The following is a 14,763-nucleotide window of genomic DNA, read 5'->3' as shown; positions in this document are numbered from 1 at the left end:
TCAGTTATGCAATCGAATGGGAGATCAATGGATGAATGATTGCTTGGTCACCTATATTGAGAAAGATGTATTTGATACAATTAACGATAAGATGATTATCCAACATTTTTAGAATATGAAAATTCGTCGAGGACAATTGTAGAAAAATTATTTTTTTTGAAGATATTTATTTGCCTTTTGTAACTTTTTGTTGAAGCTCATCGTAATGAAAAAAAAGTATGAATATGATTGGTTTTAATTTTTTGCCCCCATCGAGTGAAATTCCTAGATCCGCCACTGTAAATAGATGATTAAACCTATATCCAAATTAATTATGAAAGAATTTTTCAAGAAAACAATATAATAAAAAAGCTTTAATCAAGTTTATTTTCTATTCATTGATAAGTGAAGTGTTATTAGAAGAACATAAATACTGCATTATGAATTTTCGAACATCCAGTTCTAGAAGTACTTGTAATAGTTGGTTTATGAATTTTCAAATCCTATCTTTATTAAAAATCTCCATTGCTGCTTTAGCTTCTTTTAGATGAATATAGTGTCATACCATGTAAAGAACCAAGTATATTTAAAATTTAATTCTTGTTTTGACCCACTTTTAAAGTTGTCAACATCAAAATTTATGGGCAACGTAAATGTGAGGTAACGGCCATAGCACATATGAAAGATAAGTCAATTGCCAATTTGGTCTTGCATCCTTGAGATCCAATGAGATGATTAAACCTGTATCCAGATTCATAATAAAACAAGAGGGTATGCAAATTCTAGAAGCTCAAGTCAATTTGTCTGTTTGATCAATAATTCTTAGTCATACCCACAAGCAAAGAATTTAAAAAGGGTTTGCTAATTCAAAAGACAAAACCATCTATGTGATAAGCAATTATGAAAAGGCCAGCACTAGTTCAAGGTAGAATTTGTGTTGAGTGGAGCTATTGCCCACTAATGGACTAAAGAATGCCCCATTTCTTAAGATACCCGATTTTAAAGCTTAAAAAGTAACATTTTCTTCACTTCTGCTATATACCTCCCACCATTATTCCTAAAACAAAATTTTAGATAATCAAATTGAAAGTTCAGAAAAAATAGAGCTAACAAATAATCTCATGAATATAATAGATTTAAACAACACAAAAAATATATAGATTAACATAACTACCAATATTTTGAGGAAAAAAAATGATAAATTTATATATGAATACAAACAATCTCATATTTCAAATCCTATGTTTATTATTCATTCTCATAAATTTAGATATGACTACAAACAATCTCATATATAGGAAAATTTGTCATTATAAAATTTAATAAAAAGTGCAGCTTCCTTTTGTCATGTTTTACACCCAAAAGGCTAACCTATTAGTAGGAGGGACTCCCCCCATTTATAAGCCCAAGACCTCCCCAATACACTTCCGATGTGGGATTCGTTACATTCTCTCCCCATCCAATCCTATGACGCCCTCGTCACTAGTGGGGCCCTCTGCCTACCTGTCCACTTCACTCTCTTGTGGACCCACAATCACACGTGGATGCCCCTGCATGAGTGCTTGGCGGGACATCAAAAGACGGATCGACTTTGCTCTGATACCACTTGTCACGAGCTGGGAGTTTCACACCCAAAAGGCTAACCTATTAGATGGAGGGACTCAACCCATTTATAAGCCCAGGACTTCCCCAATACACTTTCGATGTGGGATTGGTTACATTATCCCCCACCCAATCCTGTGACGCCATCGTTACAGGTGGGCCCCCCTTTACCTATCCATGCACCTCACTCTCATGTGGACCCACAATCACACGTGGACGCGCTTGCATGGGTGCTTGGCGAGACATCGAAAGACGGATCGGGTCTACTCTAATACCATTTGTCACGGGCTGGGAATTTTATACCTAAAAAGCTAACATATCAGGTGGAGGGACTCCCCCATTTATAAGTCTAGGACTTCCCCAATACGCTTCCGATTGGGATTCGTTACATTCTCCCCCCACCGACGCCCTCGTCACAAGTGGGGCCCCTTGTCTAGCCGTCCACCTCACTCTCGTGTGGACCCATAATCACAAGTGGACGCCCCTACGTGGGTGTTTGGCGGGACATCGAAAGACGGATCGAGTCTGCTCTGATACCAAATGTCATGACCCGACTATTTCCTCTCAGACTCGTGCGGTCTTAGGTGCCAATCTCCCGACGATTGCCCTAAGTCAGCCTTGCTCGCTCAAGCTTCTAGCCTTGAGAATAAAAGAACACTCACATAAACTCACTCATAAGAGATGCTAGAAGAGATAACTCTTTACTAATAAGAAAATGCTTTACAATTTTTGGATGGTTTGGCCAAATGAAGGCCTCCCCCTTTTATAGTAGATGAAGTTTACAATGGACGGTCTAGATCTTCTCCAATCAACGGTGGAGATTAGCTAACTCTAAGCTACTACTTACGAACTACCATCTACCAACTACTTTATTAATTATAAGAGTCTAGTAAATACAAAAGTATTTTAGAAGGTTCAAGAGAACTCTAGAGTATCGGAGTGGCGCACTCCAAGTGTTTGATGGAATGCTTGAGAGGCGTTACACTTGGCATGATTCTTTTTAATATGCATATACCGCTCAAACCTTTTTTTACATAAAGCCCGATAAGGGGGAGTTGGAGTTGCGATATTGGACTTATGTTAAGTATGTAAAATTCATTGAATCAAATTCAAGCATACTTAATTTATAAATATTTTCAAAAATCTATTGTTGCAGTGAACTTCAATACATGAACACATGATGTTACCTATCTTGCATGCAATAGTTGATAGACTATATATGAGCCAAAAAAAAAAAAAAAAAAAACTGTCCATTAAGTGTGAGAGACTAGCGTGTCCTCTAGTCAACATTAAGAAAAGTAAAAAAAAAGACAATGGTGACTTGGTGAAGAAGAAGCCACTCCACAATGAGGACAAATCCATAGAAAACCAGCTGCCAGTTTTTAAATGTAGACTTTTCTAGTTTTAGTTTTTTTTGTTTTTTTAGTTTTTGTTCACATGTTTGATTATATTGGCTATTTTATGAGGTCTCATTACCAGGTTGGTACGTGCAGCGGTCAACTCATATCTTCTTTAAGTTATTTTTAAATGTGAATTATGTGGACTTCTGCATATTTTATTTTCACCAAAATCTTAATTTATTGACTGAGTCTGATACTGGGTATTTTTTTGTTTGTTTGCTCAAACTTTCTGATGTTGAAAATAATTGGTCATAGAAACTTTTGTGACTTTTTCTCCAAGTTCCTATGTTGAAACTATTTTAATCAAGTTGTTGACTCTTATTGCATATGATATGTATTTTTATCTATATGTATCTCATTGGATCAGTTGTTTATAATTCCTACAGCTTTAGTGTCCAGGCTGCTTGATATCCTTATTGGAATATATTACTGGGTAATTCATTTTTCTTACCTTAACCTATTATCCTCTGTTTAGACTGATTCTTGATTATAAATATAAGTATCTGAGGTTACTTTTCTCCTTTTTTGTGCTATATATTGCTCTCTAAATTTTGGTATTTTATTGATTGTGGGTACTTTTCTTTTCTCTGTTTCTTGTGAATTGTTTAATTGATTCTCCTTCTGAGGTGATTCAGGCTGTTTAATAGCTCATCTAAAGCAGTTTTGATGAAAGAATAAAAGAAATTTTCTTAATCTTTTCTTGGAAAACCAAAATTTTGAATGGCTAATGAAACAGTTATTAAGTGTTTGTTTACATAGAGGGGAGTTGCAATATTGGACTTATGTTAAGTATGTGAAATTCATTGAATCAAATTCAAGCATACTTAATTTATAAATATTTTCAAAAATCTACTGTTGCAGTGAACTTCAATACATGAACACATGATGTTACCTATCTTGCATGCAATAGTTGACCATATATGAGCCAAAAAAAAAAAAAAAAAAAAAAAAAAACTGTCCATGAAGCGTGAGAGACCCGAGTGTCCTTAGTCAACATTAAGAAAAGGAAAAAACAATGGAGACTTGGTGAGGAAGAAACCACTCCACAATGAGGACAAATCCATAGAAAACCAGCTGCCAGTTTTTAAATGTAGACATTTTTTGTTTTTGTTTTTGTTCATATTTTTGATTATATTAGCTATTTTATGAGGTCTCATTACCAGGTTAGTGCAGTGGTCAACTCATATCTTCTTTATATTCTTTTTAAATGTGAATTATGTGGACTTCTGCATATCTTGTTTATTTATTGACTGATTCTGATGCTGGGTATTGTTTTTATTTGTTTGCTCATACTTTCTGATGTTGAAACTAATTGGTCTTAGAAATTTTTATGACTTGTTCTTCAAGTTCCCATATTGAAACTATTTTAATCAAGTTGTTGACTCTTACTGCATATGATATGTTTTTTTCTCTATATTTATCCATTGGATCATTTGTTTATAATCCTACAGCTTTAGTCTCCAGGTTGCGCCTTGACATCCTTATTGGAAATATTACTGGGTAATTCATTTTTCTTAGCTTAACCTATTATATTGATTCTTGATTGATAAATACAAGTATCTGAGATTGCTTTTCTCTTTTTTTTTTGTGCTCTATTTTGCTCTCTAAATTTTGTTATTTTATTGATTGTGGGTACTTTTCTTTTCTCTGTTTCTTGTGAATTGTTTAATTGAATCTCCTTCTGAGGTGATTCAGGCTGTTTGATAGCTCATCTAAAGCATTTTTGATGAAAGAATAAAAGAACTTTTCTTAATCTTTTCTAGGAAAACCAAAATTTTGAATGGCTTATGAAACAGTCATTAAGTGTTTTTTTTCAAGTCCAAAGAAATTTATGCCTGGGCTGTTGTGGCACATGTTTAATCTGCTGCTTGATATCTTTTGTAGTGTTTATTGAAGTTGCTCCATGGAGGAGGAGACAGCAATCAAGAAAGATATTACTGAAGTAATTTTTATTCACTTAATTTGTGTGCTTTCTATCTTTCCATTTGTCTTTAGTTACTGTAATCTTATCTGCAATGTGGGTTTGTTCAGCTGATAGGCCATACACCAATGGTATATCTCAATCATGTTGTGGATGGTTGTGTAGCTCGAATTGCCGCCAAGCTAGAAACGATGCAACCTTGCTCTAGTGTCAAAGACAGGTGTGTATATATATAAAAGAAAATATTTTCTTTTTCTCAATTCTTCTTCTTTGTATGACCATGTAAATGTATATGCTCATATCCATATAATTGGCTTTAAATGTTTGGCATGAAGGATTGCATATAGTATGATCAAAGATGCAGAGGATAGGGGCTTAATTACGCCAGGAAAGGTATGCATTGAAAATCCTTCATTTCTAAAGTTGATTTGTTAGGCTAATCATAAAGATTATGCAAATTAACGTTACTTGTTAACATAATCAAGTAAGGTGCAATGACTTTTAAAGAACGGTTTACCAACCTCAAACTAGTGGTGTACTTTTGATAAATTTGAACATCAGTGGCACAAAATGTGCAACATGTGAACTAACAAACTTCCTTCTGGATGTGTTTTGAATGATATTCTCCAAAGACTGTCCTTGTAGAGATTACCAGTGGCAACACTGGCATTGGAATAGCCTCCATTGCAGCAGCAAGGGGTTACAAAGTCATCATTATGCTGCCGTCAGAATGTAGTATTGAGAGAAAAATTGTGCTGCGAGCTTTTGGAGCTGAGTTATGTCTCTTCGATGTATCCTTGGGACTTGATGGGATCTTAAAAAAAGCTGAGGAGATAGTAAATAATACACCGAATGGTTATATGCTTAAGCAATTTGCAAATCCTGCCAATCCTGAGGTACTCTTTTGATTGATATCACAAAGTAGGTTGGTTAAAAAATATATGAATGTGTTTGTGATCATTTGTGTAGATTCATTATGAAACCACTGGCCCAGAGATATGGAAAGACTCAGGAGGGAAAGTTGATGCCCTTATCTCAGGGATAGGGACTGGTGGTACAATATCCGGTGCAGGGAGATTCCTCAAAGAGAAGAACCCAAATTTTAAGGTTATCTCTAGAGTATTGTCTGAGCATTTGTTGGAATTTTGTGAAAGAGAAAAAAATGTCCTGAGTATTTATACCAGTAGTTTTCTTTTTCATTATTTACTTGTAGGTATATGGTATAGAACCATCTGAAAGTGCAATCTTAAATGGAGGACAACCTGGTGAGTTAACTATTGGAAAGATTTTGCATTCTTGCACAGATTTTGAATTTCTATTTTGAAGACAGTTGTTTCCTTGTTGTGTAAAATTTTGTGGTGCATCCTTTCATAGGAAAGCATCTGATCCAAGGCATTGGAGCTGGTTTCATTGCTGATACTTTGGATGTTAACATACTTGATGAAGTTATTCCAGTTAAGTCTTAAAATCAATTTCTTGCTTGTTTACTTTGAATTGGCATGCACAAGTTTATCTGCTAGCACTACATTTATGTTTATTTTTGTATTTCTGGCAAAAACCCCTCACACTGAGATTACATCATACATGAAACTCTTATTATTATCTCCAGTTCTAGTCATGGATCCGGTGTAGGATCAATATAAAGTAGCAAATTGTGGTTATAAAGTCGGACTATTAGGCTACAATGGAGATTGAAGAGGTCTTTTGTTTAAGTTGATCAAAGTTTTTTGGTGACTTGCTGCAAATCTCCTAACTTGTACCCAGCCCGTCTAGCTCACTCGGTAGAGCGCAAGGCTCTTAACCTTGTGGTCGTGGGTTCGAGCCCCACGGTGGGCGTTAATCTCCCAGCTTTTAAGTGTTGTTTTGCCTCTTGGTTATGATAATTCTGGGTTTGATTTATGAAAATCGAGGGTCTTTTTTTTTTTTAGGGATATTTCTTAATTTAGACTGGTTCATAGGGTGGAACTTTTAGAATAGTAGAGCAAAATGGATTGTACTCTGTAATTATGCTTTAAAGAACTATGAGTCCCTTGCGATGGAGGCATGGAGCTTTTACATTAGTAGATCAAAATATATACTTCAAGGCTAGCTACTCATTTTTACCGTGAAAATAACTGTAGTCTGAAGTATGTTAAATTGCCGATACAACAATGTCTGACTTGTACTACTGCCGTGGCTTTTTCCAGATATCAAGCGAGGAAGCTATAGAAACCGCTAAGCTGCTTGCTCTGAAAGAGGGTTTGTTGGTACGTTTACAGTTCCGAAATTGCTTCAAGTACTAGCAAGCATTCCATTTTTGTTAATCTCAGTTGAAGTACATTATATTTCTGATGCTAATTGTGGGGTTGTTTGGCAGGTAGGAATATCATCTGGGGCTGCTGCTGCTGCTGCTATAAAGTTGGCAAAGAGGCCTGAAAATACTGGGAAACTTTTTGTTGTAAGTTTTGATTTTGTTCTTTTACATTCAAAATATAGAAATTAGTATTTATCTACTGTTTATTAGTATTTTGCATAGTTGTCTAAAATTCATAAGATATTCTGCTTATAACTTCAGTTGGGTCACAAAAAGCAAATTTAAGCAATATTAAGATACATTTGCACTTCAACAAACTAATAACATCAGATTGGCTGCCAAAAATTCTGGTCTAACTGGGGTTTAGTTCATCCGTTTTCCGGATTTGAACCTAACGCAATTATGCATTGCTGATACCTTGCCTAATAAACAAGCATTGTTTGAGGTGGACAAATGGCTAAACCCTTTCATAATCTGCATTATATTGCAGCTACCATTGAATTTGTTTGGGTTCATGTGCAGGTGATTTTTCCCAGTGGTGGAGAGCGTTATCTATCCACAGAGCTGTTTGATTCCATTAGACGTGAGGCAGAAAATATGACCAGCCATTGAGGAGTTAATCAAATTCACAAGCTATATTACATTTTTATAAACTTCACTGTATTCAACAAAAATAAATTGTGGTGATCTTAATAAATTCGATGTGATTCAAGTTTCGAAACTATTTGTTAGCCTTTGGAGCATTGTCAGTTACAGTTTAATCTTCATCATCAGTTTGCCCCCGCTGCCACAAATTATGACATAGGCTCTGCCTCTTGGGCAGACCTAAGTGCAATGGAAGCCACCAACCTAGGCCTTGGGCCTTTCTGGTCACCCGAAGACCCCGTCCAGGTAAGCATGTTGGAACGGTGGGCTAACCTCTTTATTTGTACATGTAAACCTTTTAACTGACATTTGTATCAGACTGATGTGGGATTGTTGAAAGTTCTTCTGTCATTTTCTATTCTTCTGGATTTTCATCACTTACGGGCCATCAATGTCATCAGGAGAAAGAGAGTTTCGGACAACTCTTTTCTATCGCACAACCCCCTCTACAAAAGGAGTTAACTCTTATCATCTCTTTTCTTAGTGAGTTTGAAGTGTAAATTTTGAAGAAAATACGAATATTTATACCTGAGAAATTTTATTTATATTCTTAGATGAAGAATCCACCGTTTAATTATCTCTTAAAAAGACTTCAATGATAGGTTAGCTTAAAAGGCCAAAATTTTGGAATTTTTATGTACTCTTCCAGGAGATATTGAGATGTGCAAATTTGACTTGATTTCTCAATAAACCTTAAAAACCTTCTGCAAGATATCTACATTGGAAGGAGACTAACATTGGAGGTAAAGGTTATTAAGTTTTATGAAATTTGTTGGAGTCTACATTGACTAGGCACGCTTAAGCTTACTGGTTTATAAGAGGAGGTAATTCTCCTATTCAACAAGGTCTTATTGGGTGAGGAGTCATGCTCACCTCAAATTCTATCATAGTATCAGAATCCAGGTTTAGAGTCCCATACCGACTAGGCACACTTATGCCTACTAGTTTATAAGAGTTTATAAGAAAGGGTAATCCTCCCATTTGGGTGGTTGGAGTAAGAGTTCTAATGATTACCCTTATTAGCAACTGAGGAGGGACTTGAACTCAATTACTCTTGATAATACACCCAATAGTTCATATTGAATGACTTGACCACCCAAAGATAATTTGGGTCAAAATTAATTCCATCTTCCAACATTTAGTCCAAAGTTTCAACCTATGAGAATATCTTAAATATTAGATTCTGGTATATCTTTCTATAACAATAGGATTTAAATAATGTAGAATTGGAAGGTTCAAAAAAGATATGACAGTTCATTTCAACATGTGAGAAAAATGTACTTTCCATGGAATGGATTGAGTAGACCAATTAGTCTAGTAGTCAATTCTTTGAGCAAGAGAATAAGACAATATACTGAGGAGAATCTTGTCAAAGTATTAGAGATCCTTCCACGAAATTGATCTATTTTATTGTTTTATGCTTAGTAATTTGGCAGAGAAAATAATTCATTACTGCTAACCAGGTCACCATCATATCATCTTTGGTATTTTTATTGTCAATATATGGACTTGTACATGACCTGTGACCAAAATCTGCATATTGGTGTTTGATAATTCTGTTATTTTTTGGTCAAACTTTGTTTTATTTGGATTGTTGCGTTTACTGGGTAGTTAACCTTTTTTGGATATTGTATTTCTGGTATGCAATGTTTTGCCATTTGATAATTTGCTTGTAGTCCTGCATATTCTTATTGTTTCCACTACTTGCTTGTTGGAAATATTGATCTCGGTATTGCAAATTTGTAATGTTTGCTTTAGCTTTAGCTTTAGTTATACGATTCTGAATACAAGCTTTTGGGATTTTGTTGCTATACGGTTGGCCAAGAGGCCTGAAAATGCTGCAGGGAAGTTCCTTCTTGTAAGTGTAATAATTTTTAGTTGATATAAGAAATCAAATGGTATATCACTTTGGTTATATGTTGCTTAGTTTAAACCGTAGTTGAGAATTATTTGAAAGGTGCTTCGGCTGACCACTCATATATGCCACACATTTAACACACTATGATTTTACATGTCATCCCTTCTGTGTTACTAAAAGAGGAAGTAAATCACATTGAAGTTGTATATAAACATTCATAATAGTTCAACTACTTTTAGGTGGTCGAATGATTCGATAGGGATTCTTAGGTGTATTACTCAAGATGTCTTGAGTTTGAGTCCTTCCTCGATTGTTAATAGGGGTAAGCCATTAGAGTTTTTATTAGTTTAATAATTTCAGGGTTCCATAGAATTAGTTGAAGTGCGCGTAAGTTGAAGCAGACACCCTGGTCATTAAAAAAAAAAAAAAAAATCATGCGTCTTAATTAGTTTCTATAATCTGATGGATTGTTTTCTTGATTTCTTAATTTTCTCTTTGAATTTTCTAATTTTATTTGTAAATTTCAATTCATCTAAATGTTCTTAAAGAGAATTTTTTACAACCAACCATCTTTGTATTTAATAGAAAACCGAGAGTAATTTTCTTTCTTCATTATTGGTAGAATTGGATCCAACCAGTGTTTTTGCATTCCAAAAATGTTTGTCTCTTTTTCTGACCTTAACCTGATTTATATAGCCAAACTTGAGTCCCTTATTCATTATACTCTAATAAAGCATGACTAGATAAACAGGCATGGTGAAGGGTGTACTAATGGCAAAAAATTGTTGGTCAGTTCATACTCATTAAGCGACATTAACCTTGCCATTTCTTCGGCTACCTGCGCAAGTTGTTTTCCCCAGTGCTGGAGAGCGTTATCTATCTACAGTGATGTTTGACTCCATTAGGTGCTAAGCAGAACCAACGACAATTGATTGAGATGTGTATGGAAAAAAAATTATATTGGGCCTAACGAGGTCTAATAACAAAATAAACATATTACGGTCCAGTGCTCTAACCTAATTCCGGTTGAACCTACGGTTAAATCCAACTTGTGAACTGACCACTTCATGACTTGGGTTATTCTACAAACTAAACTAAATTGGGTTCTAGCCCATTAGCCCACATCAGTCCCAAAATATGAATCAAAGTTCTATCTACTTTTCACTTCAATCAAGATCCAAGATCTTACTCGAATTGGTAGTCCTGACTAGATAACGACAAGTCACAAGATTTCCTTCCTAATTCAAACTTCTCTACTTAGTAAGACTTAGGACTCCAACCTTTTTGGTTCATTATATAAATAGAGGTCAGTCCTCTCATTATTCATTTAGAAATCACCCATAGTGTTAGCTCCTAAATTCTTGCTCTCAAGAATCACCGTTTTTCCTCGCCGTGAAGCTTAGTTTTGACTAACTTCACCACCCTCAGCCACGACAAAGTTGTGCTTTGGCCACTTTGTGTCAATCTAGCCCTAGCCACATTATTACGGTAAACCCTTCCCGTTCTCAGCCCTCACTAAATACCTTCAACCGTGCTGATTTGAACGTCGGAGTGCCTACTACAAACACCACATTGGTGTCCCCCGAGCCTTCACGTTACTTTATTCTCTTTGTGTAGGTCCATCAGATTGTCAGTGGCTCGCTTCTCACAAGATTCGTCCTTTCCGAATCAACCTTAGATTTTATCATCTACAGTTTGGCGCACCATGGGGGCCATGACAATCATTTGACTATCAACGACCTACTTTGTTTGCTCCCATTTCGTTCACTTAGCCATCATGACTACAAGCATCGACACACCCTCGCCTGATGTAGCGGATCAGATCGCCACCCTCATTGCATTGGTACAAGAGAACAATGACAAGTGCGAAACCTTCGAGTTAGAGTAGATGCCCTAAAGCCAATCAATTATTGTAAGATTGACTCTATAATAAATGTTTATTCATCAATAAAAGACATATTCTTCTATATCGTGTAAATCATACTTATATGTAATGATATATGTCCTTAGGATAGTAGAACCGTGATGAGGGTATCAAGTATTTCAAATCTTGATAGTGAGAACCTTATGATCACATATGGTGGTCATTCTAGAAACGTCCATAGCCCCAGTATTATTCTGATCAAGGACACATATAATACGGTAAGGCTATCATAGCGTTGAACGACCGTGTCGAAAGGTAGTGACTGATCTCACCTGTCAAGGTTGTTTGCCGACAACCTGGTGCAATGCATGGGTGCTTGCTGAAGGCAAGTTCACTGAACAGACCCACCGGAGGATTCCATATGGATGGTAAAGCTAGTGTCTATGGAATAATTCCTCTAACGGATGGTGGTGCATGTGATCCTTAGACTTGAGATCACCAGAGCGCCTTGTGCACCAGTTTGTATAGTTTGACACTAGCCCAACATAATTCTATTCAGAGCTATCAATACTGTAGTGATTGGCTACATTGAGAAGTGTATCGAGACTATGATANATCCAACCAGTGTTTTTGCATTCCAAAAATGTTTGTCTCTTTTTCTGACCTTAACCTGATTTATATAGCCAAACTTGAGTCCCTTATTCATTATACTCTAATGAAGCATGACTAGATAAACAGGCATGGTGACGGGTGTACTAATGGCAAAAAATTGTTGGTCAGTTCATACTCATAAAGCGACATTAACCTTGCCATTTCTTCGGCCACTTGCGCAAGTTGTTTTCCCCAGTGCTGGAGAGCGTTATCTATCTACAGTGATGTTTGGCTTCATTAGGCGCTAAGCAGAACCAACGACATTTGATTGAGATGTGTATGGCAAAAAAATTATATTGGGCCTAACGAGATCTAATAACGAAATAAACATATTACGGTCCAGTGCCTTAACCTAATTCCGATTGAGCCTACGCTTAAATCCACCTTGTGAACTGACCACTTCATGAGTTGGGTTATCCTACAAGTTAAACTAAATTGGGTTCTAGCCCATTAGCCCACATCAGTCCCAAAATATGAATCAAAGTTCTATCTACTTTTCACTTCAATCAAGATCCAAGATCTTACTCGAATTGGTAGTCCTGACTAGATAACGACAAGTCACAAGATTTCCTTCCTAATTCAAACTTCTCTACTTAGTAAGACTTAGGACTCCAACCTTTTTGGTTCATTATATAAATAGAGGTCAGTCCTCTCATTATTCATTTAGAAATCACCCATAGTGTTAGCTCCTAAATTCTTGCTCTCAAGAATCACCGTTTTTCCTCGCCGTGAAGCTTAGTTTTGACTAACTTCACCACCCTCAGCCACGACAAAGTTGTGCTTTGGCCACTTTGTGTCAATCTAGCCCTAGCCACATTATTACGGTAAACCCTTCCCGTTCTCAGCCCTCACTAAATACCTTCAACCGTGCTGATTTGAACGTCGGAGTGCCTACTACAAACACCACATTGGTGTCCCCCGAGCCTTCACGTTACTTTATTCTCTTTGTGTAGGTCCATCAGATTGTCAGTGGCTCGCTTCTCACAAGATTCGTCCTTTCCGAATCAACCTTAGATTTTATCATCTACAGTTTGGCGCACCATGGGGGCCATGACAATCATTTGACTATCAACGACCTACTTTGTTTGCTCCTATTTCGTTCACTCAGCCATCATGATTGAAAGCATCGGCACCCACTCGCCTGATGTTGCGACTCAGATTGCCATCCTCATTGCATTGGTACAAGAGAACAATGACAAGTGCGAAACCTTCGAGTTAGAGTAGATGCCCTAAAGCCAATCAATTATTGTAAGATTGACTCTATAATAAATGTTTATTCATCAATAAAAGACATATTCTTCTATATCGTGTAAATCATACTTATATGTAATGATATATGTCCTTAGGATAGTAGAACCGTGATGAGGGTATCAAGTATTTCAAATCTTGATAGTGAGAACCTTATGATCACATATGGTGGTCATTCTAGAAACGTCCATAGCCCCAGTATTATTCTGATCAAGGACACATATAATACGGTAAGGCTATCATAGCGTTGAACGACCGTGTCGAAAGGTAGTGACTGATCTCACCTGTCAAGGTTGTTTGCCGACAACCTGGTGCAATGCATGGGTGCTTGCTGAAGGCAAGTTCACTGAACAGACCCACCGGAGGATTCCATATGGATGGTAAAGCTAGTGTCTATGGAATAATTCCTCTAACGGATGGTGGTGCATGTGATCCTTAGACTTGAGATCACCAGAGCGCCTTGTGCACCAGTTTGTATAGTTTGACACTAGCCCAACATAATTCTATTCAGAGCTATCAATACTGTAGTGATTGGCTACATTGAGAAGTGTATCGAGACTATGATAGATCGACAAATGATTCATCACTCCTGGGTACGAGAGAAGTTATCTTATTGGGTAATTCAGTAAATGGCAATGACACTAAATCTGTGGCCACAGTGGGATTGAGTTGTTACTTAATCCAATTTAATATTCCTATCATTGGTCCAATAATTGAATACAAACATGTCGAGGATATCTGAGGTTGACACTATTTATGTACCTCAGCCTCGATGAGATAATGGATAATGAAAGGATTTGATTGCACAGTAACCATACTGTTGACATGCTATAATTTCGCTGAATCCGAATCTATCAGGTGGCCATGACGCCTTGTTAGGGGCCAATCTTGGTATGTGTGTAGTGAGACGATTAATTAGAGTTAATCGTGATACTACTCACTACCGATATGATGATGAGCCTACGGATCACACACTTATAAGACAATTTAAGAATCAGTCTATAAGAGGGGTATTTTTGTCTTTTGGGACGAAATGGTATTTTGGTAATCTCACAGTACAATTAAATTTACTGAGGTTGTTGCCTATGTTTAATTTTAATATCAATATTAAAATTAGTGAGATTATATTTGAATATATATTAATATGTATATTTAAATAAATTTTTATTAAATTAAATGTTAATGTGTGTATATATATATTAATTGATTTTAATAATAATTATTATTTAAATTTAAAATACCAATTATACGGTGTTTGGTTGCAAGGGTGAGTTTGTGTTGGTGCACATGACTATTCCTTAA

The 14,763-nt window shown here is 36.2% G+C and overlaps 1 protein-coding gene, 1 non-coding gene and 1 pseudogene across 2 annotated transcripts; 2 read left to right on the top strand and 1 right to left on the bottom strand.

Moving 5' to 3' along the window:
- Positions 1-5,015: 5,015 nt before the first annotated feature.
- On the top strand, positions 5,016-7,807 carry LOC116133974 (cysteine synthase-like). The gene is made up of 9 exons (XM_031419635.1): positions 5,016-5,122; positions 5,238-5,295; positions 5,535-5,798; positions 5,872-6,009; positions 6,116-6,167; positions 6,277-6,356; positions 7,089-7,148; positions 7,259-7,339; positions 7,718-7,807. Exons 1-9 carry the CDS (start codon positions 5,031-5,033, stop codon positions 7,805-7,807), a joined length of 915 nt encoding a protein of 304 aa, XP_031275495.1. The 5' UTR covers positions 5,016-5,030.
- Positions 6,666-6,738, top strand: TRNAK-CUU. Its single transcript has one exon. It is a non-coding gene; the product is annotated as a tRNA-Lys (tRNA).
- A 158-nt stretch (positions 7,808-7,965) lies between the features above and the next one.
- On the bottom strand, positions 7,966-8,094 carry LOC116134260 (annotated as a pseudogene).
- Positions 8,095-14,763: the final 6,669 nt, after the last annotated feature.

The sequence above is a fragment of the Pistacia vera genome, unplaced genomic scaffold (genome assembly GCF_008641045.1).
Source record: "Pistacia vera cultivar Batoury unplaced genomic scaffold, PisVer_v2 Contig108, whole genome shotgun sequence".
NCBI lineage: Eukaryota > Viridiplantae > Streptophyta > Magnoliopsida > Sapindales > Anacardiaceae > Pistacia > Pistacia vera.
Note: the sequence above shows the minus strand (reverse complement) of the source record. Positions and strands in the feature narration are given on the sequence as shown.